The 16,018-nt window shown below is 54.8% G+C and overlaps 1 protein-coding gene and 1 long non-coding RNA gene across 3 annotated transcripts in view; one reads left to right on the top strand and one right to left on the bottom strand.

Annotated features, from left to right (window-relative positions):
* Positions 1-1,170: 1,170 nt before the first annotated feature.
* Positions 1,171-2,104, bottom strand: LOC119878731. The gene is made up of 2 exons (XR_005387100.1): positions 1,817-2,104; positions 1,171-1,361 (listed from the first exon to the last, which is right to left on the bottom strand). It is a non-coding gene; the product is annotated as an uncharacterized LOC119878731 (long non-coding RNA).
* Positions 2,105-2,560: 456 nt separating this feature from the next.
* Positions 2,561-16,018, top strand: part of LOC119878730 (carnitine O-palmitoyltransferase 1, liver isoform-like) — a 44,094-nt gene continuing 30,636 nt past the window's right edge. Inside the window, exon 1 of one of the 2 annotated variants that reach the window (XM_038589302.1) lies at positions 2,561-2,584. Coding sequence is in view for 1 of the 2 variants with exons in the window: in XM_038589301.1 (XP_038445229.1) it covers positions 7,935-8,011 (77 nt within the window). In the remaining variant the exon portion in view is untranslated. Of the gene's footprint in view, positions 2,585-7,919; positions 8,012-16,018 lie in introns of those variants that run through there. The other variant, XM_038589301.1, reaches the window with a different exon arrangement.

Raw genomic sequence — 16,018 nt, 5'->3', positions numbered from 1 at the left:
AAAGATATTTTCAGAGTAAAAAAAAGGGGGGGTTTCTTAGTGATAATAAAGACAGTACATGCATTTTTTTTTAAAAAGAGGTTTCTGTATAGCCACAATAGGCAGCTGCGATAGTATGTTCCTTTCAAACTGGGGAAGAATTGAAAAAAGAACAAAAACAGAAACGGACCTTGAGAAAGATTACTCTAGTTTCTGAGGCCGACTCTGGGATATTTTTGGCCCAAAGAGAACACAGGATTCGACAGGCCCGGAGCTCCCCAGAGGCCTAGTTCCTGGGCTTTTTTATTAATAGTGGCTGCTAAGCGGCCCTGGGGAGCTGCAGTCTCGGGGAGCAGAGCACAGGAGGAGAATGAGGCCTCTACGCTCTGGCTGGAAACTGCTGGCGGGCGTGGGCTTCCTTACCGTGGCCCAAGAGCCCAGTCACTGGGGCACAGGTGACTTGTAGCGACCTGGTGGCCCCATGGACAGCAGTCCTGCCTTTGCCCCTGCCTCACCCGGCCTGCAAGGTGACACGGGGACGTGCGCAGGGAGGTGTGTAAGGTCAAGGCCACAGAGCCCTGGGAACATACACAGCGCAGGGCTGATCCCAGAGGGGAGCACCATGGGACTTAAGTGAGGAAGAAAGTGACCTTGGGCTGGGACCTGCAGACCGCCAGCTGTTGTGTTCCAGGGAAAGGAGAGGGAAGAGCATTTGAGACAAGCCTGGAAAGCCTACTTGCCATGATTGTGGAGTAGAGGATGCAGGTCTCTGCAGGTGTGCCCTGGCCCAGCCACACCTGCTTTGCCAGGCTGCGAAATCTGGAGGGGAGGGGTGGGGGGTGTCGCAGCCTGGGATCCCTGGTGGGCAAGATGGGAGCCGGCAGTGGCGGGAAATCTCTAACTTCTAACTTCAGAGAAATGCAAATTAAAATAAATAGCATTATCTACACGCTCTCCTTTAGGACTGAGAAACATGAAGAGAGCGGATAGAGACAGACAGCACTGATGGTCCCTAGAGACAGGACTCCACTCCCATGCCTGGGTAGGAATAGATAGATGCCAGTAAGCTTTTTTGGGGCGGCTCTGCAAGTGACACCAATGTCACCAAAATGTCACAGGTGCCTGCCCTTTGACTCAGTTGCTTCACTACTAGGGATCTACAGAGAGAAATCAGAGCTCAGAGAGGCCCACTCACAGCCAGTGCAGCTTTATTTATACCCGCAATGGTGAAAAGGGGCTCTAAGGGCCGTGGGGCGCGTTCATCACCGAGACAGAGGAGGTCATCTCTGTATCTCCACAGGGAACCGTCGTCCAAGGGGGGAGCCAAGTGAAAACAAGAGTGTCACAAACAGCACAGATCCTGTGACTTCACTTCAAACAGCCTGGAGAGCGCACACCAACAGTTAACTGTAGTAGCAGCAGTGACGGGGCGGGAACAAGAGAGAACTTTCATTTTCTCTTCTAAACCTTCCAGTGGTAACCACCAAAGGATTACAGGCAGAAAGATGGAGGCAAGCATGGCCTTTCATTGCCCAAAGAAGTCACTGAGCTCTAGGAGAGCCGGGTCTCTGTTCATAAACCTGGGGCCTTTACGGAGCACCTGTTACCTGCAGGGCCACCAGCTAGAGGGAAGGGAAGGCGCGGGGCGGGGGGCGGGGCGGGGTGGGGGGAACCGCTGCGCCCCTGACCTGAGCGCCCTGCGGCAGCTGCCGGCCCAGGCCCCGGGGGTCCGCCCACGCAAGGGTCTCTGGGTCACTCTGTCCCCCACTACCAGCCAGGTCTTTCCTGGCACCTACACTGCTTTAGGCGCCTGAATGATTAATTTGCCAAATCTTACCAAAGCCCCCGAGGGAGGTGTTTTTCTCCCGGTTAGATGAGGAGGAAGAGGCTCAGAAGGGTCGCGGGAACTCGCAGCAGCGGGTTGGCTCCGCGAGCCACGCGGCCTCCGGCTCGCCTGAGCTGTCACTCCGGGGACAATGTCCGATTTGGGGATTTGGGGCGACGGCTCTGGAGTTAGACTTGGCTCCAGCGTCGGGTCCATTTTCTCAGCCATATGGTCATGCGCGAGTTAGTGATCCTTTCTGCAGCCCCGGCCGGGATCGGCTATTTATGGGGGCGCTTTGCGGATTAGAAGGCGGCAATGGCTGTGGAGGGCTCGCGTGAACCCCGCACCCTGCTAAGCACTTTTACGGGCTTGGCCCCACAGGAGTTGGCCCATTTTTCAGATGAGAAAAACCGAGTCTCCGGGCTGAGGAATCTCGCCCCGGGCCCCAGGCTGGCAGAGGCGTTGGCCGCTTGCCCCCAGCAGCCTCAGTTTCCTCACCCGACACGCTCCCCGGGGAGCCGCGGAGGCCCCGCCCCGTCCCCGGTCCCGCCCCCCCGCGGCCCCCCCCTCCGCCCGCCCCGCGCGGGGAGTTCTCAGCCCCCGCCCGCACCGCAGCCCCGCACAGCTCCAGCCAATCGGCGGCGGCGGCGTCGGGTGCACTCGGCCTCGCCCGCGGCCCTCCAGCCCCCCGGCTCTCGCTCGCGGAGCGCGCAGTGCGGCCGCCCGCCTCCGCCGCCTCCGCCTCCGCCGCCGCCCGCCGCGCCTCCGTTCGCTGACTCGGTAAGGCTGGGCCGAGGCTGCGCCCGCGGACGGCGAGAGGGCCTGCGGGCTGCGGAGGGCTCGGGGGGGGCGCGCGCGGGAACTGCCCGGGTCCCGACCCCAGGCGGGGGGCGGGGGGGGAACCCCCAGCATCCCTCCACCCCGGACGGTCGGGTTCGCCCGGAGCCCGAAACGCGAAGCGCGGCAGGGACTCCTCACCTCCCGCCCCGGATCGGATCGCGGGGGGCGGGGGAGCGTCCGCCGGGGGCCGGTGTGCAGCGCGAGTCCCCGGTGCGGGTCCGGTGCGGCCGCGAGAGGGATGCTCGGCCCCCGGACTTGGCAGGCTGCGCCAAGCCCGGGACTAGCCGGGCCACTGGCTTCTTTGCTCGCTCCTCTCCCCCTCCTCTCCCGGGAGTGGATGGGCTGTGAGGGTACGCCCGAGGGTCGGCCCGCCGGCGGGGTGCGGTGCCGGAGCTGGAGGGATGCGCGGGTCTCCGGATTTGGCTGGATGCCCCCGGCCCGAGGGCCACGAGGGGCGCCGGCTCCCACAATCCGCTCATCCCACCCTTCTCTTAGGAATAGTTGGGCGTGGGGGTCCGTCCGAGGGGCGGCGAGGCTGCCCAGGACGGATGCTCGGCCTTCTGGACTTGGCTGGGCGCCGTCCACCCCGCTCTCGATCCCGCCGCATCCCTCCCCCCATCGGGGTAGACTGGGTCTGGGGGGGAAAGGAAGGGGGGTAAAGGAGGGAGATAGAGGGAAGATGGGGAGTGGAATAAAAGCGAGAGAAGAAGAAAATAAAAGGAGGAAAAACGAATTGAAGAAGGAGGGAAAAGAAATGTGACGAGGGGAGAAAGGAGAGGAAACGAGAGGTAGCAGGGGAAAAAGGGAGCAAGGAAGGGGTATCCGATGGCGGACGCCAAAAAACCCCCGGTGAGGCCGGGGTGCGGGGAAGGTGGGAGCCGAGCGTCCGCCCAAGGTCGCGCCCCACGCCAGCGAGCGGGGGGGTGGGGGAGGGGGAGTCAACGTGACAGGGTCCGGGCTCCCTGGGCCCGCAAGCCCCGGCAGGCGCCGTCCCGGAGCCCCGACGGGTGCAGCCCTGACCTCCGCTCCCTCAACGAGGCCACGACCATTTCCTTTCCTTTCGTTTTGCTCGGAAAGGCCGTGGGTCAGCGTGTTTGTTGGCTTTCGTGAAAGCTGGAGGGAACCAAGGTGAGGGCCGACTTGAACACCGAGAGTTAACCATCCCGTATAATTAACCAGGTTCGGTGCAGAACACGCTTAAGCAGTCCCCGCTCAGGACAAGGCTTTCGGTTCCTCGGTGCTCCCTGGGTTGAATTATTTAAAGGGAGATTGTTGTGGGGGAACTGGTAACTTTGTAAGTTGCCGAATAAAATAGAAATCCGTTTAACCTTTTTGAAACGTGTATTTTGTTACACCATCCTCTTGCACCGGCGTCGGGTTTCTGGGCCATTCCAGATATTCAGGCGTGTTGATTTCCTCCCGAACCTCAAACTAAGGGATTAGAACGTGCTGGACTCCCTGGTTTTTTTTTTTTTTTTTATTTTGTGCCAGCGAACAGCACCCCTCCCAGCCCCCTTTCTCCGAAGTATTTAAGGTGACTCGCGGTGAGTGTGCACGGAGGACGACCTTAATGCAGATAGATGAGCTGGTCTTTGAGGGGAAGCAGGGTCTGGTGGGAAGGCCTATGGGGCCATCGCGTCCCTCGGAACTGAATGCAGCCTCAGACCCGAGGGGTCTGGTGGTTGAGCCTCTGTGAGCCTGGGGGCTCCTCTTCGCCTCGAAACGACCCGTTTCCTTCCTGTGAAGCATTGCTAGACCCGGCCTCGCACCCTGAAATCCCATCTGTTGGAGTCCAACAGAAAAGGGCCACCTTTGGGGGCGCACATACTTTGTGTCAGGGTGGCAGAAACTGGCTTCCTGCGCAGGCCAAAATAAGCTTTCGAGTTGGTCCCGAAAACAAGTGGCCTAACCCGGAGGCCCAGGGAGTAAACCTGGCGTCCCCGCTGCTGCCGCCCTTGGACCCGACCCCTGGACGCGCGGTAACCCAAGCGGTCAAGCCTGGGCCTCCGGGGAGTCCTGGGGCCCAGGGCCCGCGCTGATGCAACCCGGCCCTTCGCGCCCATTCATAGAAACACTTTCATTTTTCCTGGGGCGGGAGTACCTTCAGGGCGCGCTTTGGGCGCCTGGGGCGCGGGGGCTGCGGGCCGGCCGTGGGGCGGCAGCCGGCGCCCGCAGCCCTTCGGTGCCCTCGGGGTTGGCCACGCGGGGCCGGGCCTTCCCACGGACAGGCGCTGCGTGTCGCCGGGGGGAGGAGGACGGGCTGCGCCGGCGATGCGCGCCAGCTCGCTCCGGAAGGTTCTCTCGGAGCCGGGCGGGTGGGGTGGAACAGGATCTGAGCGCCGGGGACGCGCCGGGCCGGGGGCGGGGCTCGGGTTAACCTTTCCCCTACTTTTTCGCAGCCGTCACGTGACGCCCGCGGGGGGGGCGGGGGGGCGGGGCGGGGCGCGGCGGCCGCAGCTGCCCGCGGCGCCCTCGAGGACGCGTTCCAGGCGAAGCAATTAAAGACGCAGGCGGAGCTCGGAGGGCGGGTGGGGAGGTGGGAGGCGGAAAGCGCGCCCGCTGCGGCCCGGGGCTGCTGCTGCACTTTGATCCGGTGCAGTTTTTCCTTTGTTGGAGAAAAGGTTTAGTCATTCTGCGTGGTTCTTACCGGCAGGCCAGAGTGCTGCTGCCGCTGCCGCCGCTGCTGCTGCTGCTGGTGCTCCTGGAAGCCTCAACTTCGCTTCCGGAAGAATTGGTGCTGTTAAGGCTAAAATAAAATTGGCATGTTCAGAGTGCGTGTCACAGATTCTCTGCTGGCTTTGATGGGGCCTCTTCTCTTTCTCCCCAGATGCTTGAGCCACTCCTGAGCAGCTCTTGCCAGCACTGTTCTGTTTGACAGATAAGTAAGGACAAGCACAGGGTCCAACATGAAGGCGGTGCTTAGGGGACCCAAGGATGCGCAGAGTTGGCCTCCGCGCCCAGGTCCCCGCTCCGGGGACCACCCTCTCACAGTGCCTTGGGTGCCTGTAGAAAGAGTCTAGGCTGCACAGGGCGTGCTTAAAAAAAAAAGAAAGAAAGGAAGGAAAAAAGATCTGGTAATTAACACAAGTAAAGAATATGTTCTTTTTGTTGATTTCTGACGTTTATTGCCGCTTTTTGTGAACTTCACCTTTTACCCAGCGCAAATATGGGTGGACCTTGGGTTCCCAGCAGGCCCTGGGTGGAAGCCAACTGACCTTTTTGGGGGTAAGGTGATTCCTGAGCCTCAGTTCTCTGGAATGTCCACCTTTACTTTCCTGTAATGTGGGTTGTTTTTCTGCCTGTTTTGGAAGTCAACAATTGAAATTTTGCTGCTGCTTAGGCTTGCCTCTCTCAGTGTACAGTATATTTGCCACCGGGAAGGCTGCGAGATTGCACAAGATTATCAACTAGTTGTTGGACACCAGGTAACTCAGGTAAAAAAAAGAAAGGACTCCATACCACCAATGCTGTGGGTTCACCACCCACCTGTCCCCGCGGAACCTGAGTGTTCTAGATTCTTTCTGACCGTCCCTGAGTGCCACCTGCTACCTTTGCTTCCCACGGGACTCTTAACTTGCCTTCCTGCTGATTCCTGTGAGCCAAAGTGGCCTTTCAGATATTAATCCAGTGAAGAACATTTGGGATCCGTTCTCCCCTAGATTGCTGCACTTTTCTGATGCGGTGGGGTCCTTAGGGGCTGTGAAAGTCTGTGCCAGGGAAGCAAGCAGCAGACAGAGGAAGCTGTTACGTTCTTCCACCTGCCCGGTGCCCTTGTTTGCCTTGTGACTGTGCTCAGGGATGTCTGGATGGGAGACCTGCAAGCTCCATACTTCCCACATCAAGGGAGGGACCAGTGACCTCCTCTTCCTACCAGTCTACTGGCTTCCTCCTGAGTCCCGAGGAGGCTGTTGATCCCCAGCGCACCCCTGTCTGGTCACCTCTTTGTTTCCGTGCCCTGGTGAGAAATACGGCTCCATGCAGATGGGACTCGTCCAGTTTCTGAGGAGTCAAGTTCTGAGGGTTAATTCCTTCTCTTTAGAAGCCCTGGCACCTCCTCCCACTGCCCCAGTAAAAGGTAATACGTGTTTAGGTTAAAAGCAAACACAAAATAACCTTGCCTTTAAGAAGTTTTCTTAGGCTGTAACTCTGACTTTACATTTTATGAAAGTCTTCCTCATTTATGAGATAACGCATCTGTCACTAATTTTCCTAAATGTCAACTCCTCTACTGCCCTTAAAAAGATTTAACGTGAAGAGTTTTGGTTTCTTTCTATTTTTTCAAAAAACACTCTGTTGTACAATGGGGGTTAAGGTTTAGGGTACGATAAGGTGTACTAGAAATGGATCAGCAGCGCTCCTGCAAGCTGAATACCAGAGTGAGGAGGTCGGTCTGGGAGGGTATCTGATGCTGGCAGGGCGTGCAGGGAACGGGGAGGGGAGGGGAGAGGGGGAGAGGGGTCTAGGAAAGAAGTAGAGGGCAGATACACGTGGAAACCCACGTTCCTGGAGCATGGGACCATAGTTCGGAAGGTACAGTGTGTTCCTACATACTGTGGTGTCAGGCCTATTACTTGATGTGAGGGGGGCATATTCTGCATACTTGATGTGCCAGGAAACGATGTTAGGATAAGGCAGTGACATTTGTTCAAGGCCTCCCTCTCTGTCTCCTTGTCTCCCTGTCTCCTACACGCACGCGCGCGCGCTGCGCACACACACACACACACACACACACACGGCTAAGTGGCAGAGCTGGAGTTCGAATCCAGATCTGTGTTCTCCAAACCTTGTGCCCCGTCTGTCTCCCTGTCCCAGGCTGCTTCCCAGACCCCTGTGCAGGCAGTGTTGGGTGTTAGCATTGCCCCCCACCCCACCCCCCTGGATATGACACTGAATCAGCCTTATATGTGTTTCTGGATTTCCAGTTCCTCATCTGTAAAATGGTGCCTCTGACACCTGTTGATTTGTCTCATGAGTGGGGAGGATCCAGTAAGAGGCCAGATGTGAAATAGTTTCAAGGGTATGAAGTAGGCATGAGTTTTAGCAAATAATACCATAGCCTCAGGCATGTTTTATGGATAGGACCATCCTCTCCAGGCCCTGAGCTGGAACTGGGGCTTGGCAAGGTCAGCGGCATCTCTGGGTGCAAGAGTGAGGAGCGTGCGAGGGAAAGCCACCTTGCCCTTGGTGTCAGGAACATTTGTGGGAACGATATCTTGCTCTGAGCAGCAGAGGTTCAGGGATCTCTTTTGGGTGGAGGCATGCTTCTTCCAGCAGAGGGGCCGCCATCGGCATGGCTGGTGACACAGGTGCTTATGGATCTGCATCTGGAGAAAAATACTTGAGCGGAGCACAGATGATTGGGGCCTGGTGAGGCATTTTGTATTTTCTTCATAAAAACATGACTCTCGGTGACCTTTCCCGAATTCTTTTCTCTTGCGTGGATCATATTTCTTTGTATTTTTCTGATTGGCCATTATTTACTAGAGTGGGCACGATATCAGGTGTACATTTGAATTTGCTTTATTTTTATGCTAGCTCTGTGGGCAGAAGTTGGGTTTTTCCGGAGCCATAAAACAAACTATGATGATTGAGAATTCCCTCTATAATCTGCCTTGACTCAGCATCCTTACCCCATAAACGTGAATGGTGCCCCGTGAAAGACCGTGCTGCAGGCTCTGCCCACAGTGTCTCCTCTGGAGAGTTTTTCCAGGGTTGGAGGCCCGAGCATCCTCCCTGGTGAGGAGTACGGCCTGTGCTGTTGGAGACCCTGCCTGGTGTTCCACGTGGCTGCTAAGCCGTTGCTTCCTGTGGGTAACCTTTCCTCAAAGGATTCCCACCACAGCTGTTGACCCGCTAGATGAGATGGGCCGCCCTTTGCCGGATTTTAATAGCAGGCTGAGCCCACTCCTGTGCGCGCGTGAATTGTGCAATTCAGTGGAGAGGCTGGTGCCTGTGAATAATTTTAGCGTTGGCACCAATCGTGTTTGTAGTTACTGTAGTTTTATTGCTGACTGCAATCACATCGTTTCGGTTACAACAGGATGACCTAATTTTATATTTGTGTAGCTTTAGGAATCTTACGTGGAACTTTTAATGGAGTACCTACCACTTAACTTGGGAGGTAGGCACGTGGTGTTTGGAGTTGGACGTGGGTCTGCTGGCTGTGACCTTGGGCAGGTGTCTTGGCACCTGCACGTTGATCTGCCCCTTGGTAAATTCTGTGCCCCTTCCCTGGGTTCTCCTGGGAATCAGATGGGTAACGCGGGTGAGACGCGGGTCATGTTGTCCAGTAGCCACAGTTTGGTAGAAGGAATATTTTTGTGTTTTCATTGTTAAAAGCACAGGAAAGAATCTGCTGCATTTGTCTGTCTGCCTACCTACCTTTCTCTCTCCTTATCTGTTGTTTTTAAGGTTAGGTTGAAAGACCTCTGACAGCAACTAATTACATATTTTGGATATCACAGGGCAGGTTTTACTGTTTGTTTATTACGGAGGTGATTTCCATATCTGAATTTACCCCCCGGGCTGTTTTGGAAGCCGGCTAAGCACTTTGCATTGTGCTGACCTTTTACCTCCTTTCCTTAGCCAGCTGCCTGCCCCAGAATCCTGGCGGATGGGGGTGGCACTGGGCCAGCTCCTCCTGAAGGGTAAAGGGACTAGCTTAGGGATGGCTGATGTTATGATTGCTGGCCGCTGACCTTGTGTGAACAAATTATGGTGAGGAAGAGTTGATGGAGGAGGAGGACAAAGCAGGCACATATGAAAAATGAACTACAGAACAATTTTTTTGTCCAAAGATGGGGTGAGTGGCATTGGGCAGTTATCAAAATTAAAGTAGTCTTACTGAAACTAAAGTATGTGTTACGTCAGCCCCCACCCCCCGCCCCCAGCATTCACTTGGCATTAAGTGTTAGAGAGCTGTCTGTCTGTGGTCCTCAATGGATTCAGAGTAGAACAAGGATTTGTGTCCTGGAGACACTCCTCACTTCCGTTGGGAGATTAAATGAAAGATTTTTTTTAAAGTTTTTAAAAAGGTTTTTATTTATCAGAGAGAGAGGGAGGGAGCATGCACATGTGAGATGGAGAGGCTGACTCCCCGCCGAGCATAGCCTGACTCAGGGATTCGATCCCAGGACCCTGATATCGTGACCTGAGCGGAAGGCAGATGCTTAACCAACTGAGTCACCCAGACGCCACCTAAATGAAAGATTTACAAATGAAAGTCACCTTCCAGCCTGTGTGGGGAGAATCACCAGCTGAAACCTGGTGGAACTCGGTTCTCTGGGAATGTGGGGTCAAAGGCAGCCTGCAGAAGGGGAGTTTGAAGCTAAGTGTGAACCCAGAAGATGGGAATGGAGAGAGAGCAAAGGCATCCCAGCTGTGAGTTGGAGTTAGCAGGCTCTCCCGGCCAAGGCCCAAGTGGGGGTCTGGCTTGGGAAGCTGTAGGAACAGCCGCATAATAGACCAGTGATGTGAATTTATAAAAATTGCCATAAATAGGTCGTTGCCTCTCAACTCGGATCTTGGTGTCTTTCCGAGAGCAGATTAACATAAGATGCTTAAGTTCTCTGGTGCAGACCTTGTAGACTCTCTCTCCAGTAGTGGGCTTCATGATTTTTAAAGTAGCACGTCACATGGTTCCCATGCTCAGCCTGGGGGTGCAGCGCCCAGGTGTGTTCCAGGCCGGGAGGTTCATGCAAGCTCACGTCAGCTGGGGCTCCCAGGTGGGCACTCTCCACCAGAGGCGGCCAGAGGTGGTTTCTGCCGTGCCAGGAAAAATAAGCAGGTCCACAGCCCCACAGCATGCCAAGCCACATAGACCCAGGGGGCTTTCTTTCTATCTTCAGCACTTTGGGTAAATTTCTTCACGTCTCAAGTGCCTCAAGTGGCCACTTCCTGGTTTACCCCTAAACTGGTCTGGCAGGTGCACAGCAAGAGGTGGCCTGACATCAAGAATAGTCCCCAAGGGGCCTTCCCCCTAGCACAACCAGGGCTTCTGGGGGAGGAGGAGCCAGCCTGTGTTCCCAGAGGGTGCGTCTGCTGTCACTCTCTTCCCTCCTGCTCAGATTTCTTGTCAGGGCTTCCGGTGGAGATGATTCGAGGGAAATAATGAGTGACCCAAAGGGGAGTAAAGCTCTCTTTTATGCTTTTGTGGTTTCTTTGCAGCCTCTCCCTCTCCCTCGTCTTTTCTGCTTTTCTCGCCGGTACAGGTGTTTTCTCTAGCCATGTGAGAACTCGGAGTGCAGGTGCGCATCCTGCTGAGCAGGAGGTGGATCCCAGCAGTCATGCCCTGTAAACTTTGTTCCCAGAGAAGCCACCTCTTTCCACCCAGGTAGATAGGTGCTCAGGTGAGGATGGTATGGTGGCAGTGGGGGTGAGGGGCAGCATACCTTTCCAGACTATCAGGTTCTGGTGCTTGCACCCAGCACAGGGGTGAGGTGCAGCATGAGGACACTCCAGCCTGTGTGCATGCCTGGGCCTAGCAGGCAGTGGCGGTGTTAGGGAGGGAGAAACGGGGAGGGTGTGTGGAAGGTGACGGGATGAATTTGCGGTTGACTAGCTTTGGTGTCAGTGGAGGTGTGCATGAAATGGTGAGTTGTGTGTGCAGGGAGAGGTTAGAGCCCCAGGCAGGGTCCTGCGGGGGGCTGAGTCCTGGGGTGCAGAGGGGCTGGAAGAGGAACCAGTGGCCCCCAGCTCAGAATCCTGAGAATCCCTAAGAGGGGCGAGTGGCAGGAGCAGAGAGATTGTGGGAAGGTGTCTGTGCCCGGTCACCTTGTCCAGGAGTGAGTGAGGCCAGCCCATGGACACTAACAGTTTAGTTGTATGTCATAGATTGGACACTGCAGAGCCCAGTGACAGCCCCAAGGGGCAGGGAGGGAGGTATGGCCTGCCCTCTCCAGGGCCACTGTGCTGTGGCCTTCACTGTTGTGCTGGAAGGTTGGTTGGAGGGATAGTGAAGAGGCTGTCGATCGTAAGTGGCCTGCATCCACACGCAGGCCTGGCCTGCCAACTGGCCCAGGGCCCTTCCTCTTCCAGGGTGTTGGGGTTTCCAGCTGTGCTGACAGAATGACAGGACAGCCTTGCCTGGCCAGGGTCTCCCGGGAGGCCAACCCGGGAACGGAGAGTTCAGAGACTGGGCAGTGTCACATGGACACAGCAGGTTCATCGGTACTATTCCAGACTGTGTGTGCAGCATGTATGATTGAAAACTTTTAGAACAGAAGACAGCCTTGCCGTGTAGTACAGTGACGTTCACTGGGGCTCTTTTGAGGTCCCCTGATTCATAATTGTCCATGAATTAATTGATGGCTTGTCTCCTTCCCCTGGGCAGGTTGCCTCTTTCCAGCCTCCGGCGTGGTTGGCCTCCCCTCCAGCCTTTGGGAAGTGACGGTAGCTGTGCCTATATCAGTTACTCCGGCTGTCCTTCTGGGGAGACGGGGAGGCAGGGCAGGCGGGCAGGCTTCACCCACACCCACCTGGGTGAAAGGTGAGGGTGTGCCCCGCTTCCGGTGCAGAGCGAGCAGTTCCTGCCAGGGTGCAGTAGGTCAGGGGTGCTGGGATCCCACAGACAGTCTTTGTTGTTGTTGTTCTAGGTGTAGTTGGGTGGGTCGGTAGATATTCTTATGTTGTGGACACAGTGGAATGCAAGGGCAGGCTTGTGGGCAGACAGCAGCCCTGGAAACAGACCCCTCCTTATTTGACTTGTCTCCATGCCTGGTTAAGGGGCCCAGCCATGGCTCTGTTGAGGCTGGCTCGTGGCTCGTGGGGCTCAGGGGTGAGGTGTCCCCAGAAGGCAGACACACTGATGAGCTCACAAAGGGCCTGGGAGCTTTGAAAGTTCATTCCTGAGGGTCAGATGTAGCGCTGAGCTACAGTGGACAGGTATTTTATTTTGTTAGATACGTTTTAAGAAATCATGATTTTTTTTATTTGAGAGAGCGCGCGCACGAGTAGGGGAGCTGCAAGCAGAGGGAAAGGGAGAAGCAGACTCTGCTGAGCAGGGAGCCCAATGTGGGGCTCGATCCCAGGACCCTGAGATCACGACCAGAGCCAAAGGCAGGTGCTTCACGGACTGAGCCACCCCGGCGCCCTATTTTAAGAAATTATTAAGAGAGAATCACAAACGTACAGGAGAAAAGAGCCCAGCATAGCAGACCCCGATAACGGCCGCTGCCCGACTTCACCAGTTCCCACCGGTGGCCAGCTTCTACCTCTGCTCCTCTGTGCGCTCCACCCCCAGGGATCTTGAAGCTGACCCTAGACTTGACGAAAGATGAAATTGCATTGATAAATACTTCAGCACGTGTCGGTAAAAGATAGTAGCTCGTTTAAAACATAACCACACTATCCTATGCCACCTAAAAATATTTAACAGTAATTCCTCGATGCTATGAGCTGACAGTTGTTTGGAGGAGGAGTCCTCATTGAGTGGGACACTGATGGCCCTGCCCACCTGCCTTACCTGTTTGGGAGAGAAGGTTTAGGCACATGAAGGTTGAATAGATGACACTTGAGTTTCAGGAGGCTCGAGAGGCTGCATTTTAAAAATAGCAGCTTTAGGGGCACCTGGGTAGCTCAGTGGTTGAGTGTCTGCCTTTGGCTCAGGGCATGATCCTGGGGTCCTGGGATCGAGTCCTGCATCAGGCTCCCCTTGAGAAGTCTGCTTCTCCCTCTGCCTGTGTCTCTGCCTCTCTCTGTGTGTCTCATGAATAAATAAAGTCTAAAATAAATTAAAATAAATTAAAATAATAAAATAAAATAAACAACCGCTTTATGGCGGTATGACTTCACCCACTGTCCCTATGCCCACCCAGAGCATGCACTTCAGTGGGTTGAATCCATTCACACACAGGGGCACCCAGCACCATCCCTCCCCTCGGCCATCCACCCCACTCAGTGGTCATGTGTACCCCAACCCCCAGCAAACACTTCTTCCTTCTGGCTCTGTAGATTTGCCTGTTCTGGACACTTGACATAAATGGAGGTGTACAGTATGTGGCTTTTTGAGTCTGGCTGCTTCCTTCCTATAGTAGGATATCCTCAAGGTTCATGAGTGTGGTAGCGTGTGTCAGGTGCTTCACTCCTTTTTAATAGTAAAGAACATTCTATTGGATGAATAGGCCACATTTTCTCTACCCATTCATCAGTGGAAGGACATTTGGGCTGTTTCTGTTTTGTTTTTGTTTTTTTTTTTGTTATTTGAGTAATGGTGTTATGAACCTCTGTGTACAGGATGTTGGGTGGACACGTGTTTGGTTCTCTAGCATGGACACCGGGGTGTGGAAGTGCGGGGCTGTGTACTAACACCATGTTTTGAGAAACCACCAGACTGGTGTCCATAGCAGCTGCACTGTTGTGCATCCCCAGCGGCAGCACATGGGGGTTCTGGATTCTCCACCGCCTTGCCAGCACTTGTTACCCTCCATCCTTTGGATTCTAGCCATCCTGGTGGGTGTACAGTGGCATTTGGCCTCAGTGTTGATTGGCATTTCCCCGACAGTGATAGGAGGTAGCATTGAAAGCATATATTGTTTTTCTTTTTCTTTTTTTTTAAATATTTTATTTATTTATTTATGAGAGACACAGAGACACAGGCAGAGGCAGAAGCAGGCTCCATGCAGAGAGCCCAACGTGGGACTTGATCCCGGGTCTCCAGGATCATGCCCTGGGCTGAAGATGGCGCTAAACCACTGAGCCACCTGGGCTGCCCCTTCTTCTTCTTCTTCTTCTTCTTCTTCTTCTTCTTCTTCTTCTTCTTCTTCTTCCTTCTTCCTTCTTCCTTCTTCCTTCTTCCTTCTTCCTTCTTCCTTTTCTTCTTCCTTCTTTCTTCTTCTTCTTCTTTTTTTTAAACGCAGGCTCCGTGCCCAGCATGGAGCTTGCACTCAGGACCCTGAGATCAAGACCTGAGCTGAGAGCGAGGCGGACGCCTAACCGTTGACGGAGCCACCCAGGCGCCCCTGTGATTGTAAATGTTTTTAAACACGAGTCTGTGGATGCCAGGACAGAGGGTGGGATTTTCACTTACTAGATTTGCACAGGCAGTTCTTCAAACCTTTGTCTGCAGATACTGCAAACCTGGTTCTGCAGATACTGTCTCGCCTGCCTCCCTGACAGAGGTCAGACCCCTGAGCAAACACTGGACCCACACCTTCAGATAGAATTGACTGCAGACGCTATGTTTAGGTTCCATCTCCTGCCATTAATAATCCCTCACATCTGTATAAAGCCCTGGAAAGAGCTTATAAATCATCCCGAGGGTGGCCAGTCCGTAAGTTTGTTTGGCATGCTTCACTCTCTGCAGAGTGATCTCTGTGACACCTGCCTCCTGCCACATGTGTAGCCTGCAGTCTTTGTGGGGAGGGGTTAAGAGGTGGCCTTGAGGCGCTAGCAGAATCCTTGAGCCACCTGGATAGCTTTTTGAGAACAGGATTCAGAGCTGTTGAGGTGCCCTCTTCAACATCCTGCATTATCTGCAGGAGCCCTTTGCTTGGAGATCTTGCTGCTTTCAGACATGGGATCTGTTTCTTCAGAATCGGCCAGGCTAGGGAGCTTGGCTCCATGCCTGCTGAATAACACGTAGATAACCATGAACACTTTGCAGGTTGCGTTAAGCTAAGGTGATTCCCAGTGGATTGAGTTTTGCCGACTTGCTCTTTGCCTCCATGATCATGAAAGCAGGTTGTGTGCTGACTCTTCCCAGGTGTGCCCAGGTGTGCCTGTCCCAGCCTCTCCCTTTGCCCCTAGCCACGTCACATGTGGTTAAGTCCACACACCACTCCTCTGCTCCCACCCCCGACTTGTCGTCCCCAGGCAGAGACTCTCCTGTGTCAGGCAGTGGCTCTTCTGAGCCAGTGATCAAGCCTGAAGCCCCAGGGTGCCTCTGAAGCCTGTCTGGCTGGAGCGGGTTGTCCTCCTCACCCCCACTCATGCCACTTTGGGCCACTGTCTCCTGGAAGACTGACTGCCCTTACTTCTTACTGGTCTCACGCCCTGCCCTGCCCACCATCCATACTGCAGCCAGAGTGGTCTTCTGTCTGTTAAAGACTTACTCATTTGAGAGAGCATGTGAGAGAGCATGAACGGGAGATGCAGAGGGAGAGGGAGAGGGAGAGGGAGAGAGAGAATCTCAAGCACACTCCCCACTGAGTGCAGAGCCATACATAGAGCCTCATCTTGCCACCCTGATACCATAACCTGAGCCAAAACCAAGAGTTGGATGCTTCCTCAACTGAGCCACCCAGGCGCCCCCAGAGGGGTCTTCTTGAGACAGAAACAGTAACTTAAAGCCCCTGGATGCTCTTCCTTCACCCTTAGCATAAAACCCAGCTGCCTCCCCTGGCTGCCTGTGGGTCATCCTCTCTGACCATAGCTGCC

Source organism: Canis lupus, unplaced genomic scaffold, assembly GCF_011100685.1.
Source record: "Canis lupus familiaris isolate Mischka breed German Shepherd unplaced genomic scaffold, alternate assembly UU_Cfam_GSD_1.0 chrUn_S1869H2066, whole genome shotgun sequence".
NCBI lineage: Eukaryota > Metazoa > Chordata > Mammalia > Carnivora > Canidae > Canis > Canis lupus.
This window is presented reverse-complemented; position numbering and strand designations above follow the sequence as displayed.